Genomic DNA, 21,086 nt, shown 5'->3' with positions numbered 1-21,086 from the left:
TACCAACGGAAACATCTATTCCGTCCAGGCCATTCTATCTTTCAATTAGATTCCCCCGACCTCACCCTTCTAAACTCCAAACAAGTGTAAACGTTCTCAAACACGTTAAGGTTTTCATTCCTGGGACCATCCTCGTGAACCTGCTCCAGGGCCAGTAGATCCTTCCCGAGATACGGGGCCCAAAACACTTGCCTGCAATCCTTCTGCTCGTGAGGAACCTCTCCGTGTCATGTGCCACTCCTCCCTCCTGCTCATTGCTTTCCTCTCCTGAGCCACACAGACCCATGAGGGAAGAAGCAAGATAATCGAGAAAAATGCGCAAGAGGAAAAAGAAAAGAAATAAAAAGTGCTCTCACTGAAACTTAAAGGATTCTGAAGGGGCTTGACAGGTCTTTTCCCTCCTGGGGATCTAGAATAAGGGAGCAGAATCCCAGGCTAAGAGCCAGATATAAAGTGGAATTTTTCCACTTAAAACACTTGGAATGTTTTACCCAGAGGACTGTAGGTACTCCATCATTAGCAGCATTTAATGCTGAGAAGAGGAAATTTGGGATTTGGGGAGATCAGCTGAATCTTATTCAACGGCAGGAAAACGGAGGATGCCATCTTTCCTATTTCACATGCTATTTCAGATTATAAAAGGCCTAAAATCCAGGGTGAGCTTCTGGGGTCATATAGCACACTTCGACAAAAGGTGGTATCTCTCAGCAGTCATACAATCACAGAATTAAGTCTGAACCATTGAAACATTCCAGGTTGAAATCTTAGACATTTAAAAAAGCTAGGCCCTTTGCCAGTGCACCTCACCAGTGCATCTCCTCACTTGCACTACTAAAACTGCCTCTCACCTGGATGAAAAACATGCAATTTCACCAAATAGTGGAGTGCTCTCAGACGATACAAGTAGCATGCGAGTGCCCTTGCATGCATTTGAATGTATATATGCAAATTGTCCTGAAACTGGCTTAGATGAGAAGAACTGTTTCCTAAAACACAGCAACAGCAAGGAAATGGAAACCACGCATAAATGAAGTTACAGATCAGGCAGTACGTACATCATTGCTGGCAGCATTCTGCAGTTTGTTGGGTGGTGAACTTGTAGACCTTTGAATCGTAGGCACAGCTAGACTGAAGTCAGAATCCTAAAGGAAGCAAAAATGAATAATCTAATGCTTATGAACTGACACTTAAATATAATGAGTGTCTCCCCATTAGAATATCTTGAAGAAAATTAGCATCTTGCCCAAGCTGCACAAAGAGGTACAATATTAGGAACAGTTTTTGCAGAGAGAAAGTATGTATTCAAATGCTCCACTGCTCTTGAATTGGGAGACCTTAGCATCCCAGTCTGCAGAATTTGTGCATATGGATTAGATCTGCCTTTTCAAAACACACTACTCCAAGCAAACCCCCTCATTTAAATCTCTCAGATTTCCTAGTCATAAGCCCAGAAATTTCCTGGTAACTGACAATATGCCAATAACATTACCAATTCCTCCACCACCCACTGTAAGTCAGTCTCATCCTTTGTAAGACAACATTGATTCACACATTACTATCCTACAAAATAAACTTATTGATTAATAAAATGAATGTTACACAATCTTCATGAGATCCCCAACTCTGGGACAGTGCCGTTAGACGCAGTGGTCATTACGCAGTTGATTCTACATCAAAATTAAGATCCATCTTATGTTTTTGGTGTGACTGATGGTAGAATAGTGGGGAGAGTTAACAGGATAAATTCTTGCTCTTTGGATTTGGCCATGGGATCTTCAAAATCTGCTCAACCAGGTGGATGGCATATCTGACAACACAGCGGTCAACTCTGTGCAGTCACCTCGAAATTTATATGCTTCAACCTTGGTGTTGGACCACTATGTGATGAGGAGACAGTTCTTCACCTAGATTGTGGGGAGCCTGTGGAATTCTTTGCCCATGAAAACAGTTAAGGCTTTTAAACTGAACATTAAAGGGGTTAAAGACAGACAGAAGAAATCCAGGGAATTACAGACCAGTTAGCCGAACACCTCTGATGCGGTCTACAATTAATAAGAGTAACTGAATGACTTGAAAATGTTCAGTTAATCAGGTGAACCAGGTCAGTCAAGCCTCATTGAAACTTTTTGAAGAGGTGACTAAGATAGCAGGAAGAGAATGCCTATGGCTGTTGTTTATATGGACTTCCAAAAGGCATTTGATAAAATTTCACATAAGACTATTAAGCTAAGACAGAAGCCCATGGAAGTTTGGGAGAATTATGACATAGCTGGGAAATTGGTCAAGTGGTAGGTGACAGAAAATAGGGATAAAGATTGGTAGGATGTCACCATATAGGTTCTGTTGGAGTTTCAATCAATCATTCACACTATTGACTGACTTGGATAATGGCATAGAAAGTCATATATCCAAATGTGCCGATGACAAAAAGTGAGGCAGCATTGTAGACAATGTAGATAATAGCATAAAATTACAAAAGGGATATTGATTAACTAATCGGCAAAACTGCGACAGATAGGGTTTGATGTAAGCAAGTGTGAGGTTATTCTTTTTTGGTCCAAATAGGATAAGCCATGGCATGAAGGTAAGTACAGTCAAGGTTCAAAAAGACTTAGGGGTTCAGGTGCACGGATCTTAAAAATGTCACAAACGGGTGCAGAAAGATAATCAAAAAAAACTCATGAAATGCAGGCTTTTATATCAAGAGGGCTGAGGTACAAGGATACAGAATGATTTGGAGATGCCGGTGTTAGACTGGGGTGTACAAAGTTAAAAATCACAACACTAGGTTATAGTACAACAGGTTTAATTGAAAGCACACTAGCTTTCAGAGTGCTGCACCTTCATTAGGTGGTTATGACAGGTGTGTGAAGGATACAGAAATTACACTGCAGTTAAACCCTGATTAGACCTCACCTGGAGCCAAAAGTATGGTGCTGAATAAGCACAGCAGCTCATACAGCATCGAGGAGCAGGAGAATCAACGTTTTGGTCATATGCCCGAAACATCGATTCTCCTGCTCCTCAGATGTTGCCTACCTTATATGCTTTTCCAGCACCACACACTCAACTCTGACCTCCAGCATCAGCAGTCCTCACTTTCTACGAGACCTCTCCTGGAGCACAGAGCGGATTTAAGCACCACACCTTTGGAAAGATAGTGGCCTTGGAGGGAATACAATGTAGTTTGACAAGAATGATGCCTGGACTTCATGGGGTTAAGTTATGAGGAGAGATTACACAAATTAGATCAGTTTTCTCTGGAATTCCGGTAGTTAAGGGGTGATCTGACTAAAATCTTCAAGATAAATGGTGGAACAGGCTTGCAGGGTTGAATGGCCTAGCCCTGTTTCTATGCTGTAGGCAGAAAGCTGAAACAATGCTGCGTAGATGAGTAACCCCCCCATAATCATATTGAATGGCAAAGGAGACTCTAAAGGGCATATTCCTGGCCTACTTTTTATGCTTCCATGATCCAGAGGCAAGAATGTTAATAAAGCCAAGAACACATGTTGATACAGCTAACTGAAAAAGGAGGGCAACCTCTCAGCATTCACCCAACGGGCCAGACATTGTACCTAGTCTTTCAGAAAGTTAACAAACCAACACAAATGCAGTTCAGCTGTAGCTGATTTGTTACTTAACTGAATAGGCTTGAAGATCAAGCCTACTCATTTCTATATTTGAAATGAGTATACAAACAGAGGACCCATTAAAATTATTTTCACTTTTATTTGTCTCACTTATCCATAAAACTCGGGTAAAAAAAATGAGGTCTGCAGATGCTGGAGATCACAGTTGAAAATGTGTTGCTGGTTAAAGCACAGCAGGTCAGACAGCATCCAAGGAATAGGAAATTCGACGTTTCGGGCATAAGCCCTTCATTCCTGATGAAGGGCTTATGCCCGAAACGTCGAATTTCCTATTCATTGGATGCTGCCTGACCTGCTGTGCTTTAACCAGCAACACATTTTCAACTATCCATAAAACTCCTCTATTATAACTTCCCCACTCAGTTCTTCCCTTCTGCTTTGATTTCTTCTTTACTTTCAACCCTCAAGTACTCTGGGGGAATACAATACTAGACAAGGTTGCTGAACTGGTTACGGAGTTAAACCAGAATCCAAAGTCTAAATTTGAGCATTAAAACAAAAATAAAAATAATCAATTGACTCACCTTTGCACTCACTCCAAACTGGATAGGTGGCACAGTGACTTCAGTCTCCAGTAGCAAGTCGGGATCTGGTTTGGATTTTGGTCTGCTGTTTATTGAAAAGCCAACAGCCTTTGCAGCAGTCTCAGGACTCTCTTTCTGCTGTCCTTCTCTTGCCTTTTTATTTTTTAGTGAACGTTCATTTCCTATTGGTCCAGGTTTATGCTCTTTACTCAGTTCGCTGGCAGACCCCTGAAACTTCATGAAATCATAAAGACTTTAATGTATACATTGTCTTTTTTAAAAAAGAATCAACTTAGCACTGTAACATTAAGTAAAACCTCATGCAAGGAGGTTATTTAATCCTCTTAAGTCTAGTTTAAGTGACTCATTAGAATTGCCATACCAGTCTTCAGCATTACCACAGACGTCAAACATTTCTCTCAACTAACCAAGCCAAGATTTAATAGATTAAGGCATGTACAAAGACAATGGTAGAAGTTTGCATTTTGGCATGGACAATACATATTGAACCAGTGTACATCAATGCATGACAATTGGAGCAGTGACACCTGGGTTGGCTAGGAAGAGCAAGACAAGCCACCCTTCCACTGTGCAGTGAGCCCTGCTATGAATAAAGAGCGGTACATGCATTAAAAGCAGAGGGAAGGATCAGTTTTTTTTGTAATCATCTACGTGAAATAATCCCACATTCACTCAGACCAAGAACAGTCATTGTGCAAAAGCTTCAGTGGTTGTTGTAGAAGAGGGGAACATGTAAATTTAATCACAACATGCATCAGATGGCTTAATCTCTTTCTACGCACCATCTCAAGACCATGCTAAAAAAAGAGCATGCATTACCGAGTTTTGAGAAGATTTGTAGCTCAGGTTGAGGTTCTGGATGGAGGTTTGCTCGCTGAGCTAGAAGGTTCATTTTCAGACGTTCTGACACCATACTAGGTAACATCCTCAGTGAGCCTCGGGCGAAGCACAGCAGGAATCATCATGTTACCTAGCATGGTGACGAAACATCTGAAAATGAACCTTCCAGCTAGGTTAGCAAACTTACATCCAGAAGAACATGCATTTCCCCCTAATTCTGGAATCGCAGGACCATATGCTGCCATTCAACACTAGCTCCTAGTCTGGTCATATGATTGTGTGTACTTTGCCAAACAAACAGTCAGGTGTATTTTAATTTCAGTTCCTGGCATCTAGCCAACTGTGTGAAATACAAAATGCACCAATACACAGATGGACTTCAGCAGCAGGGTTTAATACAACAGCAAAGCAATACCACCAACATCCACCTCTAAGCTATAAAAAGTTGCATTTGAAATCTATTTGTCATAAGCAATTAGGAGGAAGATGCTCAAGGCTACTTAGGGGTTGGCTTAAAATTGTTCTATTTGTCACAGATTTGAAACAATGTTTTTCTTGTACAGGGGAGGGGTTAAAGTCAGAATGGTGCTAAATTCATCTCCCTCTTCCACTCTTGCTACCAACCAGACCCACACCACTCCCAAAAGTACAATTTTCTTCTGTATAAATCTCATAATGGGGCATAACGCAGATTTATAACTGAAGTAGATTCAGAGTGAGAAGACTGAAAGGCCCATAATCTAGACAGTAAAAATTTCGAACCAATATTATTCAGTGCATCTTTAGGAGCATGATCTGCAATACAATGGTCATCCCCTCAACGTGTAGCTCTCCTTCCACACATGAAGAAAATATCTCCTACATACTGCATACATTCTAAGCACATGCTGCATCATCACCACACATTAAAAAAATCCTTGCTTCTACTGGCTGATCTACTATTCAAGGAAAGGAGGACATGCATTTCCAATACCATTTGGATTGTCTTTGAGGAAAATGAAGCAAACTGATTTAGTGACATCTAATTAGTTAGAGGGAGGTGGATGGAGCACAAATTTAGCCAATAAGGAGGGGGGTTTTTAAGGGGAAAAAAAAGGGAAGAGAGGGAAGTTTTTTTTTAAATTTAAAAAAAGGAGAACTCCAGCAGACAGAGCCAAAGCAGCTACAAGCTGGGCCATCTGAAGATGTGCAAATGAGACAGAAAATGGAAGAAACTGGAAATCAAACATACAGAGCATTGTGGTCATAAAAAGGGATTTAGACTTAGACAAGAAAATGCTAGAGGAGAAGCTACCCTTCTATACAAAGATATCTTTTTTGATGATGGCATGACCAGCATGTGATTTAAAAGCTTTTCTCTAACTTATGTATACTAATAGTCCAACCTCTTACACTCCATTAACTCTTATAGATTTACACAGCATGGAAAAAACTAAGGTGCCAACAGGGTTGAAAAGATTTAACAATAAAATAACTTCTGACACATGGAACTTTTATTTTTAAACATTGAACTGCATTAAAGTGCAAGGCAATATAGTGATGGTGAGTGGGAAAGAAGGAAGTGGGAAAGGGAGAGAGCTGTGCCTTAGGAATAAATAAAATCAGAACTCTCATTCAGAACTGCTTTTCACAAGAACCTAACTGGAAAATAGAGGGTGTGGTTCTGAACACACAAACACACAATTAGTTACAGCACCAGAATAGATGCAATTACCTCCATTAAGCATTTCGCCTGCTGAAGCTCGCTGTTAACAGTCACAAAAGAAGAATGGGTATTATGGATGAGGATTAAAGGTCAGGTTGGGAGAAGAGGAGAAGAACACTACCAGAGGTGACTGGTATCCAGAAGAAATGCAATCAGAACAAATGCTGTACAGCAAGCAAGGTGATTATAGAGGCCATGTCATCACAGTAAGTGCGATACCTTATTTTCTTTCAGTGCTCCTGTCCTAGCAGGTCTCGGTCTCTGCTCTTTGGGTTCGAGGAGTTGGTTTTCTGCTGATCGAATCTCAACCACTTTTGTGCTGATCCGGTTAATAAGACCAACACGCTCCCCAGTGTCAGTTTTCAGGCTGCTGGCTGGAGAACTACGCTGCGAGGAACTGGTCGATGAGACCTGACAGTCGCTGCTCAAATCCACCCCGCTGTCAGTCTGGCTGGCCTTGAAACAAAGCGGTAGAGACATATACGCTGCATTTTAATCAAAATACATGAACTAGGTCGTTGCTTTTTTTTTCCCAAAATGCAAGCCGCCAACTCCTCTTCCTTGGCAACTGTACGTCACGGCCAATACATTCACACCTGCTTACAAAGCTAATTAACCTTTCAAAGGCTGAAGTATCATTTTCAAAAGCAAATCCCTATCCTGCATGTATGTTAGGTCCTTGTGGGACCATCACCCCATGGATGTTAGTTGCACTCCAATACCCTTGTTCAAGGTGACTATTCTGTGTGGACTTACACAGCGAGTATCAGCAGGTGATTCAACCTTTGGGATTTCAACAGACTGGGGAACAAAGTTAGAACTTAAGTTTTAAGTAAGTGGCAGGTGCACTGTCAAAGAGTGGGAGGCAGGAGAAGTTAAATCAAACAAAAGTGGTAATGAGAAAGAAACAAAAAATAAAAAGTGCGCCTGGAGATGGTGCAAATTGCCAAACCTTGAACAGCTGAATCTTGAACTGCTGTCACCTAAAGCAAAGAGTGAAATGTGAAAGTGAAAGCAAAACTAACACAGAAGGAAAAAACAACACCGGGTAGAGGTTGTGAACTGAAATTGATTACAACTTCCCAGATTCAGTTGGGCATTTTAACTCTATGCTCTAAGTTGAACTGCTGTTCCTCAAGTTTTGCAGGAGGCAGGCGGACAGGGTCATCAACCTGGTAGCATGGAGAAGATTTAAATTGACAAGCGAGCCCAAGGTCGGGGTCATGCTTGCAGGCTAAATTGAGGTATTCTACCAGCGAATTACCCAGTCTGCACCTGATTTAATATATTGAGAATGCTGTATTTTAAATATAAAATACAAGTAAAGCATTATTTACTTGGAGAAAGTGCTTGGGACCTAGAATTGAGAGAATCTTAGAGCTGGTAATGGCGTAGATGGTTATACAGTTCAACACTCTGCAGTAGCTTTTTGAATGGCACCAAGTCATGCTCATTGCATCCCTGTGCATTATTTTCTTTAAGTAACCATCTAATACCTCCTTGAACATCAACTGAAACTGCTTCCACCATCCTTCCAGGCCTGAAGTCAAGCGATGAGTCATTTCTCACACTTTACATATTTCTAGTACAATTGCTTTAAATCTGCACTCCCCCATTTTTAATCCTGTTAGGAGCTGGAACAGTTTCTCCCCATCAACTGTTCAGACCTTGGATTTTGAAAACTTCAATCAAATCTCCTCTTTGCCTTTCCCAAGGAAAACTGCCCAAACCTAGCCAATCTTCACGACAGTTTTCATCCTTGGAACCACATGCAACCTATTCACCACTGACACCAACGTGTGGCACCTAGAACGATACCCAACATCCCAAGAGAAGGCTGGCTAATATTTCATGACGATTCAGCGTAACCTCCTTACTGTTGTACTCTATGCATCCCTCAAAATTAGGATCCTAATGCTTTATTAACTATGCTCTCTATCTGTTCTACCATCTTTAATGACTTATGCACATAATAATCAAGGCCCCTCTCCAGAGTAGCCTAATAATATATTTTATTTTAAAAATGGAAAGACAGGGAGGAGGTAAATAGAAGGTGTTTGTTACATCTCCCATTCATGCATGAGTGGTTTGACATATTGCAGGTTTAATTCCGATCTGGTCATTAAACCTGACATAGTTAGGCTGTTGTCTGGAAAGGTCACCAATTTCAGATCAAAACCTCAATCCTTAGTTTGGAATCATTTTTTCTTTTGTTTCAGTTTATATTTCCTGCTTCTCTTTGGTTTTCTGGAGTTTATAGTGACTCAGCCATTCAGGTCTCCTCCAGACATTTCTTTTTTGGTTTGTCCATGACCAGTCCCTTTTATTATTTAATCTCTACTGTTCACCTCCCCATTACAGACTTACCACTTTGCCCTCTTCTCTCCCCTCAAAACAAATTTCACTTAACTTCCTCAGCCACCTAAAATATCACCTTTCGCACTTGCCCGACCTGCTGAGTATTTCCAACACATTCTGGTTTTATTCCAGAAAATACAACATTAATTTTGGGAAATGGAGATACAAGATGATGTAGGCAGTGGTGTAGAAACAAATGTGGTCCCTTCTATTTGTATGGAAGTTACCTGCTTTGCGTTATTGAGTGTAGTTGCAAAATGGTGTTGTGCACTGGCTTTGTATACCTGCACTTCTGGAGAAGCTCATCATTGGGATAGAGGCTACAGAACTTTTGAGGGCCTGGGGTTCTAAAATCGTACAGGAAGAGTGTAAAGATCATAGGGATTACCCGAATCAAAAGGGATGGGAAAATCAGCCTTTAGGCTGAAAAAAAAATTTGTTGTGCCATCATGCTTACTTCTGGTCACTTGGCCAATAGAACTTGAACCACCCACAAAGCAAATGTGAACAAGTTCCACAGATACAATCTGAAAGGGATGTTCATTACCAATGTTTCACTCTCTAATCTTGGCCCGTGATACATTCAGATCGCAGAATTATCAGCTACATGCTTGCATATGCAGGCTATTCAAGAAATAAATGCTTTCAATCAGAATAAGGCAACTTGCATATGTTAACTAGTAGAGTCCAGGAAATATTGCTTACCTCAGCACTAGCTGCCTCTGCAAAGACATTCAGAGGTTTGATCCAAGTTTCCAGACCGGAGGCTGCTGGAGGAGTAAGGGAGCAAATTGTAAGATTATGGGAGGGGGGGATGTTTTAAAGTTTTGTTACACAAAAAAAGTTAAAAGCACGAAGACTCAGTACTAAAGAGCAAAATCATGCACACTCGATCAGAACTTGTCTTTTCAATAGATGAATTAAATCTGTGCACCTTGAAAGAACCTCTGCATGCAACGGACTTGATCGTCACATTGAAAGGAATTGGCTATCATTGAAGCTTCTAGATGGATCAGTCTTTTTCTTTTGGCACCGAATGGAATTTTGGTTAGACTGTAATCTGAATCGTCTCTTGCCAAAAATCCAGGGTCACAAAAGGGATTTCAGAAACATTGGAAGAGAAGTAGACTATTCAGCCTCTTGAGCTTGCTGTTAGTCATTCAGTTTAATCGTGGCTGATTACATACCTAAATAGGACTTTCCTGCATCCCTTTCCACATGCCTTGGGAGAATTCAACCCAGCAATCAATATGTGTCTGCAACTTGCCCAATGACTGAGTTTCAGCAGTCCCCTGGGGTAGAGAATTCCACAGATTCAGTCATTTAGATTTTTATGGCTTGGCCTTTATTCCAAGGCTGTGTTCCAAGACTTGTGACTCACCAGCCAGGTGAAACAGCTTATCCACAACCAAATAATCACAACGTAAAATTTTTTACAAGTTTCAAACGACATTACCTCTCATTGCTCAAAACACTAGAAAATACAGGCACAGTTTCCTCAGTATCTCTTCCTAAGACATTCTACTCTCCCAGGAATTAGTCTGGTGAACCTCTGTTGTACTCCCTCTATAGCACGAATATCCTCCCTTGGATAAGACAAAAAAGTGTACACAATACACCAGGTAAAGTCTTATCAAGGCCAACTACACCACCTTTACTTCTCTACCCCTTGTGATGGCAGCCAACACACCACTCACCTTCCTCATCGATTGCTGCACCTGCATGTTAGCTTTGTGTATTGGGAACAGGTTCCTCAGACACCAAATGTCCCAATCTCTCACCACCGAAGAAATTTAAAAATAAACAAAAATCACACATATTGTATTCCATCAACCATGGTCTAGTCCATTCACTTCAGTCTGCCCAAGTCTGCTTGAAGTCTCCTTGCATATTTCTCAAACTTGTTTTCCACCTAGTTTTGTATAATAGCAAAACAAAAAATATGAAAATGGGTTCCCATTATTTAATTCATTTATAGTCACTGAACAGTTGCAGCCATTGCACAGCCTACAATGAGAATGACCCATTCATTCCTACTCCACTTAATGCTATCCTCTATGGATTGCAAATCGGTTTTTCTGAATCACATGCTCTAATTTTGATTACTAATATCCTATATAGCACTTTTTCAAAAGTCTCCTGAAAATCCAGTAATGCACGCATTGATTCTATTTGATCTATATTACAAATAACATATTCCAAACAGATTTATCAAGCATGATTGCCCTTTAATAAATTCATGCCAACTCAATTGCACCACTATTTCCTACTGACAAAGTAGTAGGTCTGTGGTTCTCCATTCTCCCTCTCTCCTTAATAGTTGTGTTATGTTTGTTATTTTCCATCTGTAGAATCGTCTCCAGAATCTTCAGAATTTTAAAAGCATCTGCTACCTTTATAGTCACTGCCTTCAACAAGACTTATCATGAAAGGTCTGTCATTTCTACTGCACCATACATGACCCCAGACTTTACAGTCAATGAAGTTACTGTAACAGTGCAGTCACTGTTGCAACGTGTAATCATTAATTTTTGAAACAGCAAGTTCCCGAAAACAAAATGTGATAACTAAATAATCCGATTGAGGTTCAGTGATAAACATTGGTCAAGAGACTACGGAGAAATCGCCAGCTCATCTTTAAAAAGTATGCTGTGATCTGTCACAATCACCCAGGACTGCAGTAAAGGACCTTGGCTCAATATCTCATCCAAAAGCCAAGATTTCTCAATTTTCTGCATCAGGACTTGAGCCCACAACTTTCTGAATTCAGAGGTTCCCCACTGTCAGAACCAACAACTCTTTTCTCTGCAAAATTAAACTTGCAACAACATCCAAATCCATCATGTTTTGGATTGCAAAAACCTCACAGATGAACAACAGCCAAATGGCTTCTACCTAAACTGTAAACCTCTCCTGCATCCAGAGAGCTAACTGAGAACATAAGGAAAGATTAAAGATCCAAATTACATTTGTTCTTGCCAAATGCTGCAAGTATTTCTTTTCAAAAATATTACTACACTCACTTGAACATAATACATGCTGCGGCTGTCAATCTATCCGGGCAAACAGCTCCTAGCAATTTTATTCAAGTATAAATAGAAGCAACAAGTTAATGGTTATTGGACAAGGGCCATCATGATCAAATCCAGTTTATCCTCATCTCACATTCATATATACACTGCCAAAAGGATTAATTCAATTATTAAGAGGAGCTGAAACCCTGGCTCACATTTCCTGACCTAGCCACAAGGCAGGTACCTGGAAATGTTCTACAGCTATTTTAAGCTAGATTAGTATTAATTATTTTGTGTCACACAAGACAAAGCAATCATTAGTGTGCACAATACAGTTTAAATGAAAAAGCCAAAAATAGAAATTGCTGGAAAAGCTCAGGAGGTCTGGCAGCAGAGTTCCAGGGAAGGGTCACTCCACCAAAACATTAGCACTAATTTCTCGCTACAGATGCTGCCAAACCTGCTATGTTTTTCCAGCAATTTCTGTTTTTATCTCTGATTTACAGCATCCATAGTTCAGTTTCATGAAAAGTTGCAGCTGAAATTCAAGCCTCACTAGGCTAGCAAATATATTTCTTGGAACATGCCATTCAGGTGCTGTGCACAAATAAATATATTTCCTAAGATCTGTGGTAATTTATTCAAAGTTTCAATTACTTCTAGGTTTATACCAAAAGGTAGATACTTTGTTTACAAGAATACATTAAAACTTCTCATCCATGCCCACACTTCACGTTTCTATTCATATGTGAGAATGACATACTGGAATGCGTGGTATTCCAAATCTGGGTTCCCAGATCAGCTGTGTTCGTCTGACCCTTGCAGCTCTCTTCTGACTCTATGTTTGAAAGAGTCACCTTCTTAGACTGCTTTTTGGGGAAGCCAGATAATGAGGGATGCAGAGAATCCATTGTGCAGATTTTGACAGCCTTCTGGTGAAGAAAGATAACATTAAAACCGTTAGGGAGAATCAGGTACCACAAGCAACCAGAACACATCATTCCAAATACAACGTCTTACTGCCAAAACCACTTTCTATCTACCCCTCAAACTCAGCTGCCAGTTACAGGCCTTGCACATGTGGCAGAGGGCAAAAATCAGCAAATGGTCTCAGTCAACAAATCTTCCAGTTTGATCAGCACCATTTCTTACTTCTTTTGCCATGTTATTTCAACACTCAGCCTGAGGATCCAAACAGACCAATGGGATTTCTTTTGTTTTTTTTCTTAAAATCAGGGGATGGCGAGGGCAAGAAATAAAGAAAAGGATGAAAAAGGGTAATGGGCATTTGTGTTCATTTAATTAATTTCAAAAACATTTCAATTAAAGGCATCATTACCTCTGCATGGACACAGTACGGTGAAGTAGCATGAAGATTTGATGAGTTTGCAAATTTGCTACCTTTCTGAAAAAGTTCAATTGTATGTGCAATGACTGGGCTGCAGATCCAAGAGTAACAATGCTCCAAGTAGCAAAGTCACCAACCAGAAATGACTTTCATAAACTGCCCCACAATTGGAAGACCATGTCTACTCAGCATTGCAGGTTTCTGCTGCAAGTCTTAAACATGAATGAAGTCAACTTGAAAATTCTAAAAATTTCTTTAAAAACTCTACATAAAGTCATCCTGCTTCCAAATTGTCTGACTTCACTTTTAGAACTGTTGGTCTGCACAAGATATGAATTTTAACACTGGCAGCCCATGGAGAAATCCACAGTCAAACACACTGTCGTCCTCAGTTATTTTTAGCATATGCCACCTTAGTTTTCAGCACAGATTCAAATGAAGCAAGTCACATAGCCAATGCTATTGACGCTACCCTCAATACACGACTAATCTATGCTTTTATTATCTTTACCTCCCGAAGGCTTACCAGTTATTTAGATTGATATCTAAACACAGGTAGAGCCCCCGACAAGAGCTTGCCTCTGAGTTTACCTGCAGCAGATGCTCTTCCTTCTTGCGGCGCTCATCGTCCAGGATCCTCTTCTGACGTTTTGAAAGGACGCGGGTGAAGCCATCATTTAAGGGAGATATGGTCTCATCATCTGCAGAAACTGCTGGGTGATCATCAACAATCACAACACCTAAAATAGGTGCAGTAAAGATTGATCCGAAATCAAACAAAGTCGACAGGTCAAATGCCCCCCGAACCGTTCTATGGTATGGAAAGCCACATCGTGAAGGCAAACAGGTAACCAAGCTACATGTAAAACTGTTAACTCACTCAGAAGATTACAGTCTTTCCAGACTTGAACATAATGCACAGAACACTTCACCACTGTGGGGAAAAGCCACACTGTCAAGTCCCACAAAAAAGACAAAGGCACTAGAGAGTAGGGAAGCTACCTTAAGATGTTCTTAACCCACAGTATTAAACAGAGACTGTCAAGTCATTTGCCTCATGGCTGTTTGCGGAGCTTCCCTGAAAAGGTCAATTGCTACTTTTCATTTATTTTTTTCCACAAGATGTGGATGTTTCTGGCTTGGTCAGCTTTTGTGGCTCACCCTGCAACTACTCCACTACTGGTGGTTTCAGCCAGCTTCATGACCGGTTATAGTTGGTATGGGTGCCAGTACAGTAATAATGTGGTTGGTTATGGAGCTCCTGGACTTAAACCCCGTGACAGTGAAGGATCAGCAATGCAGTTACAAGTCAGGAAGGTCTGTGGTTCGGAGGGAAACTTGCAGGTGGTGACAATCTCATGGATCTACTGTGGCAGAGGTCACGGGTTAGGAATGTGCAAACAAAGGAGCGTTGGTGGGTTGGTGTCCATAGTAGTCACTTCTACCACTGTTAGCCTCTTTCATTATTGTACACTATAAAATAATTACACTTTCCAGACTGCACTTTAGGAAGTTAAACAGACTCATCAGCATGACAACACTCAGACTCACTGCCACATGCATCCCAACATGAATGGTGACAACATTATGAGCAAAGTATTGAGGAATGCCAGAAACTGGTTTCATGGGGCAAGTAGCAAGGTGGGTCAGCACAAGAGCCACAGCAGAATTTGAACTGTATATCCTCTCTGTAGGTGGGTCAATATGCTGGAATATCTCTCCCAACAAAGAATTTTGGGGTCTTAGAATCATACAGAACAGAAACAGACTCGAATCCAACAGTTCACGCCAAACATATCTTATGGAATGGAATGGCTCAGCATTACCGTAGGGACAATTGGGACGGGCAGTATGTTCACAATAAACTCAACCACAACACACCACCTTAACACACGCAGTTACAGCACATTCTTCCTAGACTTACTTGCATAATTGTTCAGATCAAATTGTGTCAGCATATCATTCTTCTCCTTTATTTTGCCAGGCGCCAGTTTGCAATCCTTGTGCCGGTTGTTTACTTCTGCGATGGCTTTCTGGATGGCAGCAGAGTCGCTGGGAATGATTCTGTCTACTCTGAACACTGCACTCGCGTTCTGAGGAAGAGCTGCAGCGAGTGTTGTCCGATCTTCCACTGGCCTGCCAAGATTACATTTTAAACTCTTTACTGTCAAACTCTTCAAACCTGCTTCCTGTATGGCACAGGCTCACTTGGAAGCCAAAACAGCTCTCCTCTATAGACATGGTCAGGTTAAGTCTTGTACAGATACTTTAATCTCTTACCCTTCCCCTACTCCTGAAGTTGTCCATTCATGCAGAGATATGACTCTACTGGCAACCAATGGAACACTGAAGAAAGCTTTCTTCGTTAGAAAAGCCTAGACACCAGGAAATCAGCCATCTTAAAGCACTCAAAATGTCAGCAACATTCCTGTGGGTGCATTGTGGGGATATCAGGAGTAATGTGATTTTGGTTTTGTCTAAATTTTCTACAGGGGTCATTAAACAGACATTAGTAGCAACTTGGCCAATTTCAATTACTCTCAGGCAACCAAAACTAAATACAGCAACAAGTTCTTCTCTTCAAAGTGCACAATCTGTTCCAAAAATTGCAAATTTGGAGCGGAATCTTTTACCTTAACTTCCACCACGACCATACCCCTGGATTACCCACTCCTGCTCACTCACCTCCTATTCTTTGGGGAAGGCCAGTTGCGCTTCTCATTTCTGACAGATCCAGCACTATTCCGGTTGCCTTTGCCACTTGAATCTCCTGGGTTCGAGCGCCGATTCTGTCGGTCCATCCCAGGTCTCTGGCTGGAGAAGCTGCGCTTGGACGATTCCTTCTTCTGGGCAGCATTGGGGTCGACTGACTTGATGCCTCCAGGGGCATTTTTCACAAACATGCCATCCTTGTCCCTCCTCTCAGTGAAGTCGCTGCTTTCAGACGCTGTCTCCCATTCCTCATTGGCCTGGTCAGAGTTCTGGTTGGACAAGTCTGGGGACTTGGTGCCGGCAGCGTTGCGCACCACCTCCTTGATCTCCTCAGTTTGTGGATTGGGAGGTGGATTTGGTGGCAAGGATTCAGGGAAGAGGTTTCTTTCGCCGTTCATTCGGGCAGCCACCTCCCGCTCCTGCTTCAGGCGGCGGAACCGCGGAGGCTTGTCCTGCTGCTGAGAACGCCCGTGACGCCGCCGCCTCGGTGGTTTATCTGGGGGCCTCTCTGACCGGTGATGCTGGCCCTCAGGTGCCGCTGACTCACCGAGCTGCGGTGGCTTCTCAGAGGGGTTTTTCTCAGACTCTTTACCTGGGGGCACATCAAGAGGCCTGATTTCTGGTGTTTTGACCTGCTCCTTCAAGGGCTGCTTCTTGGGGGGAGGTACCTTTGAAGAAGGTCCCCAGCCCCCTTGCTGAGGGCGGCCACCACCACCGCCGCCCCCGCGAGGCATACCTCCTCGACCTCTCCGAGATGGTACCCCACGTGGAGTGAAGACCCTGCCACGTGAAGAATCACTCAGCCGCGGAGGCATCTTGTCGGTAAGCTTTGGTGGCTCTGCTCTGTTCTTCTTGTCTGCACGGCCTTGATCGGAGTTTCGGAACTCCTTGGCGGGCTCTTTGGAGCTGGAGGAGACTTCCTTGTCGGAGTGAGCCACATCACTGGCACTTTCGTGAGTCTCGCTACCGGTCTCGGAGCCCCTCTGACGGCGGCGCTTGGGAATCTCCTCATACTCCGAGCCTTCGCTGCGTGTCTCACTTGGGTTCCGCGGCCTGAATGAGCTCTTGGAGCCACTCTCCTCTGTTCGGTACATGGGCTCCCTATAGCCTCTGAACTCCCTGCTGCGGCCTCTGCCCCCTCTTCCTCGGCCACCATAGGCTCCTCGATAACCCCTTCCCCGCGAGAAGAATTCGCCGCGTCCTCTGCCTCGGCCTCTCCCCGAATAACTACGGTCAAACGAATGATCCCGATCTCTATTCCGCCGAGGGGGTGGAGGGGCATTGTTAAAGTCCTTCTGAGGTGGTTTGGACGTTTTTGCTTTCTCAGGCCTCTGATCCTTCCCAGAAGGCTTTGCTTTCCCTCGGTCATCCTGCACGTTTGAAAGAGGAGGGCCTTGTGAAGGCTTATTGGAGACAGACACAGAAGGGACAGGCTGGCTCACTTTCAAACTTGCAGAAGAGTCCTGCTTTGAACAATCAGCCTCAAGCTTGAATTCCTGCGACTTGTCCTTCCCCTTAACAATAGTCTTCTCTCCTGACGCAGGCTTGCCCTTCTCCACCTCCTGCTCACTGTCTTCACGCTTCATGTCCTTCAGTACTGGTTTTTTGATGGGTCCAGCTCTCCGAGCAGGTTTATCACTCGGCTCATCACGGTTTTTACTGCCGGGTCGTGGTCCCCATCGGGTTTCTGTCTTAGATTCCTTCCTCTGAGGTCGGTGCATATCCTGACGGTTGGGTTTGTCACCTTTTTTGTTCTCTTCTTGCTTGTTCTCTTTGACCGAGTGGTCTTCCTTGTGCTGCAGAACCTCTGCAGCCTGAATGTGGGGTGCTGCCTTCTTTACAACGTTGGAAAGTTGGCTAGATTCCCGAGGCACGTGCATCATGAGCGGCTCCATCTTTTTGTCTTCGTGTTGTAGTTGCGTGGTTTCCCTGCGGATGGACATCGACTCCTGCTCTGCCTTGCGCTGCGGATGTGAATGCTGAAGTTGTGAAGACACCTCCACCCGCCTATCCCGTTCCAGCTCCATCTGAACACTGGGCAGGGAATTCTGCCAGGGGGTCTGTCTCTGTTCATCCAGGCGGTCCATCAGTGTATACCGCTGCATCTGGGGAACATGTCGAGGTCCACCGTCCGAAACCTGAAGACCACTCACGAAGGACTGGGGTGGTCCTGTGTCTCTGTGTCGGACTGGTGGGGTTTCACTTCTGTATGTAAAAGAAAGTCAATGAGGAACAGATATTGATGCAAAATGTGACAAAACAAAAATGTTGAATAGCCCATTAACATCTTATAAACACTTTTTTATAAACAGCTAAAATATCACTATTTGTACTGTACTCAAACTTGCTTACACCCCCATTCTTGCCCCTCCCTTCAGCACTGACTCTTCCCAAATGACACCTCAAAAGCTGCTGACAACTCTGCCCTTTCAATTTAAGGATTTTCATGGGATGTTAAATAGGATGTGCTGATAATCTGCGTGCAACTTGAAAAGGGGAAACTTTGATATTCACTGGATATCGAAGCAACACGCAGACATATTTCCACTGAAAGAAAACGTGCTCCATTTCCAAAGGCAAGTTAGCCTATCAGATCAGTGGCTCACCTCATTACCACACTCCCAATATTGAAGCATTTCCTGGGACCTGCTAACTTGGAACAAATTTGGTCTTAAATACTTCAGTTACCAAGCTGTATTTACACCTAGCCAGGGCCTGGTGGTTATCAGCTACTGATGGATTCATTGAGTGCTTATTCAGATTGACCTGGCACGAATCAACTGGAGATTCATTTAGGCTCATACTTAGATATGAAGGCACACATCTATAATGCACATTACTTCTATTAGCATTTATTTACAGCAAAAAATAGACCCTAGATCTATTCCTCACTACTGGGCTATCTGAATTAAAATAATTGAATACAGATGATGTCTATTAAAACTGCCTAAGCTGAAATTTATAAATGCGCTATTCACGATCAGCATTTGAATTTACAAAGTACATTAGTGTAATGTTCAACCACAGAACCAAAAATGTCTAGGTTAGGTCTCTTTCATCTGTTTCTCGACACAGATACATATCATTTTAAGTACACAAAGTACTGTGATAGTTTTCACTAGAGTAGAGAAAAGAAGAAAATACTTAATCAAAGCTATCAAATGAGGAAGGATTTTGATAAGGAGACAAAGACTCTTCCCTCAGCTGAAAAGAGAGCAGTTTTAAAATAACAGTAAACATCTTCACTTGAGCTTTGCTAAAACAAAATTATTGGGAGCAGGTGGAGGATGGACTGTGCCACTTTTTGGAAATCAAACGTGAAATGAATATCTGAAGCAGAGACAGAGACATCACAACTTCATGCTGTGGTACATTCCTTGGTTCAAATGGAGCAAGGTCTTTCCTGAAATGCCTAAATCACTTGCCAACTGTAAGCACAATTTCTTGATTAAGGCATTGTGATTAGGGAGTTCCAAACAATTTTTGGCCAAGACGTATTGCATAGCTCTAAAATTAGCTTGCTATGTTCATTAGCACACCAAGCTACCTGCAACCAAAGGAGGCAAATAAATGCATTTGGCTCTCTGAAGCAGAGATCTCTCTTTCATTGAAGGGAGGCAAAATGAACCAGGAGTAACACTAACAATGTAGGAATGTGGGCAGCTTTTTGCAAAACAAATCATTTATGAAGATGCATCATCCTCCAACACGCTCATGTTACAATGCCCCCTCAGGGGTCAAAAGCCCCCTACCCATGTCTTGAGGCAAATCTGAACAGACCTCAAACTTTTGTCATCTTCATCATGTGGTCGTATCGGCGAAGCCAAAGGCCGTATCTCTGCTGGTGGGAACACATCACCAGCCCAGGCCAACTTGGGGTCAATAGGTGGCGTACCCCTTGTAGGGTGTCGGTCAAAGGGTTCAGATCCAGAACCACCGCTATCTGAACGCTCACGTGCCATTAAACCTAAAGCAAAATGAGAGATCAATCAAGACATCTTTCACCTCACTCTTGCACCGTGGCTGTTCTAATGCAATACAATTTACATGAGGAAATTCTAAAAAAAATTGGACTATATGGATTCAAATATTAAACCAACAATGTCAAATGATGCAGTTTTCAGTACTACAGGGACAGATAAACAAAGACAGAGACAGAATTCAACCCCAACCTCCATTTTCTGCTTTTTTCTCTCCCGATACTACCAACTCTAACCACTGCACACATAATATACATTGCTAACCTTCCTCTCTACTCAGTGAAACAGAATTTGAAGCAGACCATGGTACATCTCACCTGGCATAGTCAATTGTTTAGCATATCCTTTCCACCCAGAATAAAAACTCTAATTTTGTGGAGGGAATTTCAAACTTGTGTGAGATGAATAGTTACAGTCCAGTAAACTGCACACAGGACACAGACTCTTTTGAAATCAGGAGACCAAAAGATGATTTAATCTAGGTGTAAACATGATGGCAAGGTAGCTTTAATAAAAAAAATTGCTTCACATGCTACAGTTTCGAATGCATTACTGCCAAACAGGTTATTTGCAACATAGAACAACTCCAATAGGAAAGGCAGCTTTTACTTCTGAAAGTAAAACATTATTCCTAACCAATACAGCAACTAGTGGGGTCACAATCTATGGACTCTGTCATCTACCTCTTCCCAAGGACTCCTAGAAACAAATCCACATTTGAGTCTTTTAGAAAATACCAGCAATGCTGACTCACAGCAACAGGTTCAATTCTAGCCTCAGGCAACCGTCTGCCTGGAATTTGCACATTCTATGTCAGCATGGGTTTTCCCTGGATTCTTGTCCAAAGATGTGCGCACAACCAAGGATGTACAGATTAGCCAGTGCAAGTATAGGTTTACAGGGACAGGGTGGGGGTGGGAAGGAGGTCTCC

The 21,086-nt window shown here is 42.4% G+C and overlaps 1 protein-coding gene across 7 annotated transcripts in view; it reads right to left on the bottom strand.

Moving 5' to 3' along the window:
* LOC132832816 (protein PRRC2A-like) overlaps positions 1-21,086 on the bottom strand; it is a 134,632-nt gene that overhangs the window by 22,241 nt on the left and 91,305 nt on the right. For 3 of the 7 annotated variants that reach the window (XM_060850968.1, XM_060850974.1, XM_060850973.1), the window contains 9 exons: positions 19,956-20,142; positions 16,149-18,380; positions 15,388-15,599; positions 14,055-14,203; positions 12,879-13,047; positions 9,807-9,871; positions 6,963-7,199; positions 4,178-4,411; positions 1,056-1,142 (listed from right to left, as the gene is read on the bottom strand). In XM_060850968.1, the coding sequence (XP_060706951.1) occupies positions 1,056-1,142; positions 4,178-4,411; positions 6,963-7,199; positions 9,807-9,871; positions 12,879-13,047; positions 14,055-14,203; positions 15,388-15,599; positions 16,149-18,380; positions 19,956-20,142 (3,572 nt within the window). The remainder of the gene's footprint in view (positions 1-1,055; positions 1,143-4,177; positions 4,412-6,962; positions 7,200-9,806; positions 9,872-12,878; positions 13,048-14,054; positions 14,204-15,387; positions 15,600-16,148; positions 18,381-19,955; positions 20,143-21,086) is intronic. The other 4 variants (XM_060850969.1, XM_060850970.1, XM_060850971.1 and 1 more) reach the window with 4 other exon arrangements.

This window comes from Hemiscyllium ocellatum, chromosome 35 (genome assembly GCF_020745735.1).
Source record: "Hemiscyllium ocellatum isolate sHemOce1 chromosome 35, sHemOce1.pat.X.cur, whole genome shotgun sequence".
NCBI lineage: Eukaryota > Metazoa > Chordata > Chondrichthyes > Orectolobiformes > Hemiscylliidae > Hemiscyllium > Hemiscyllium ocellatum.
The sequence above is the reverse complement of the archived record's forward strand: the minus strand, read 5'-3'. Positions and strand labels throughout refer to the sequence as shown.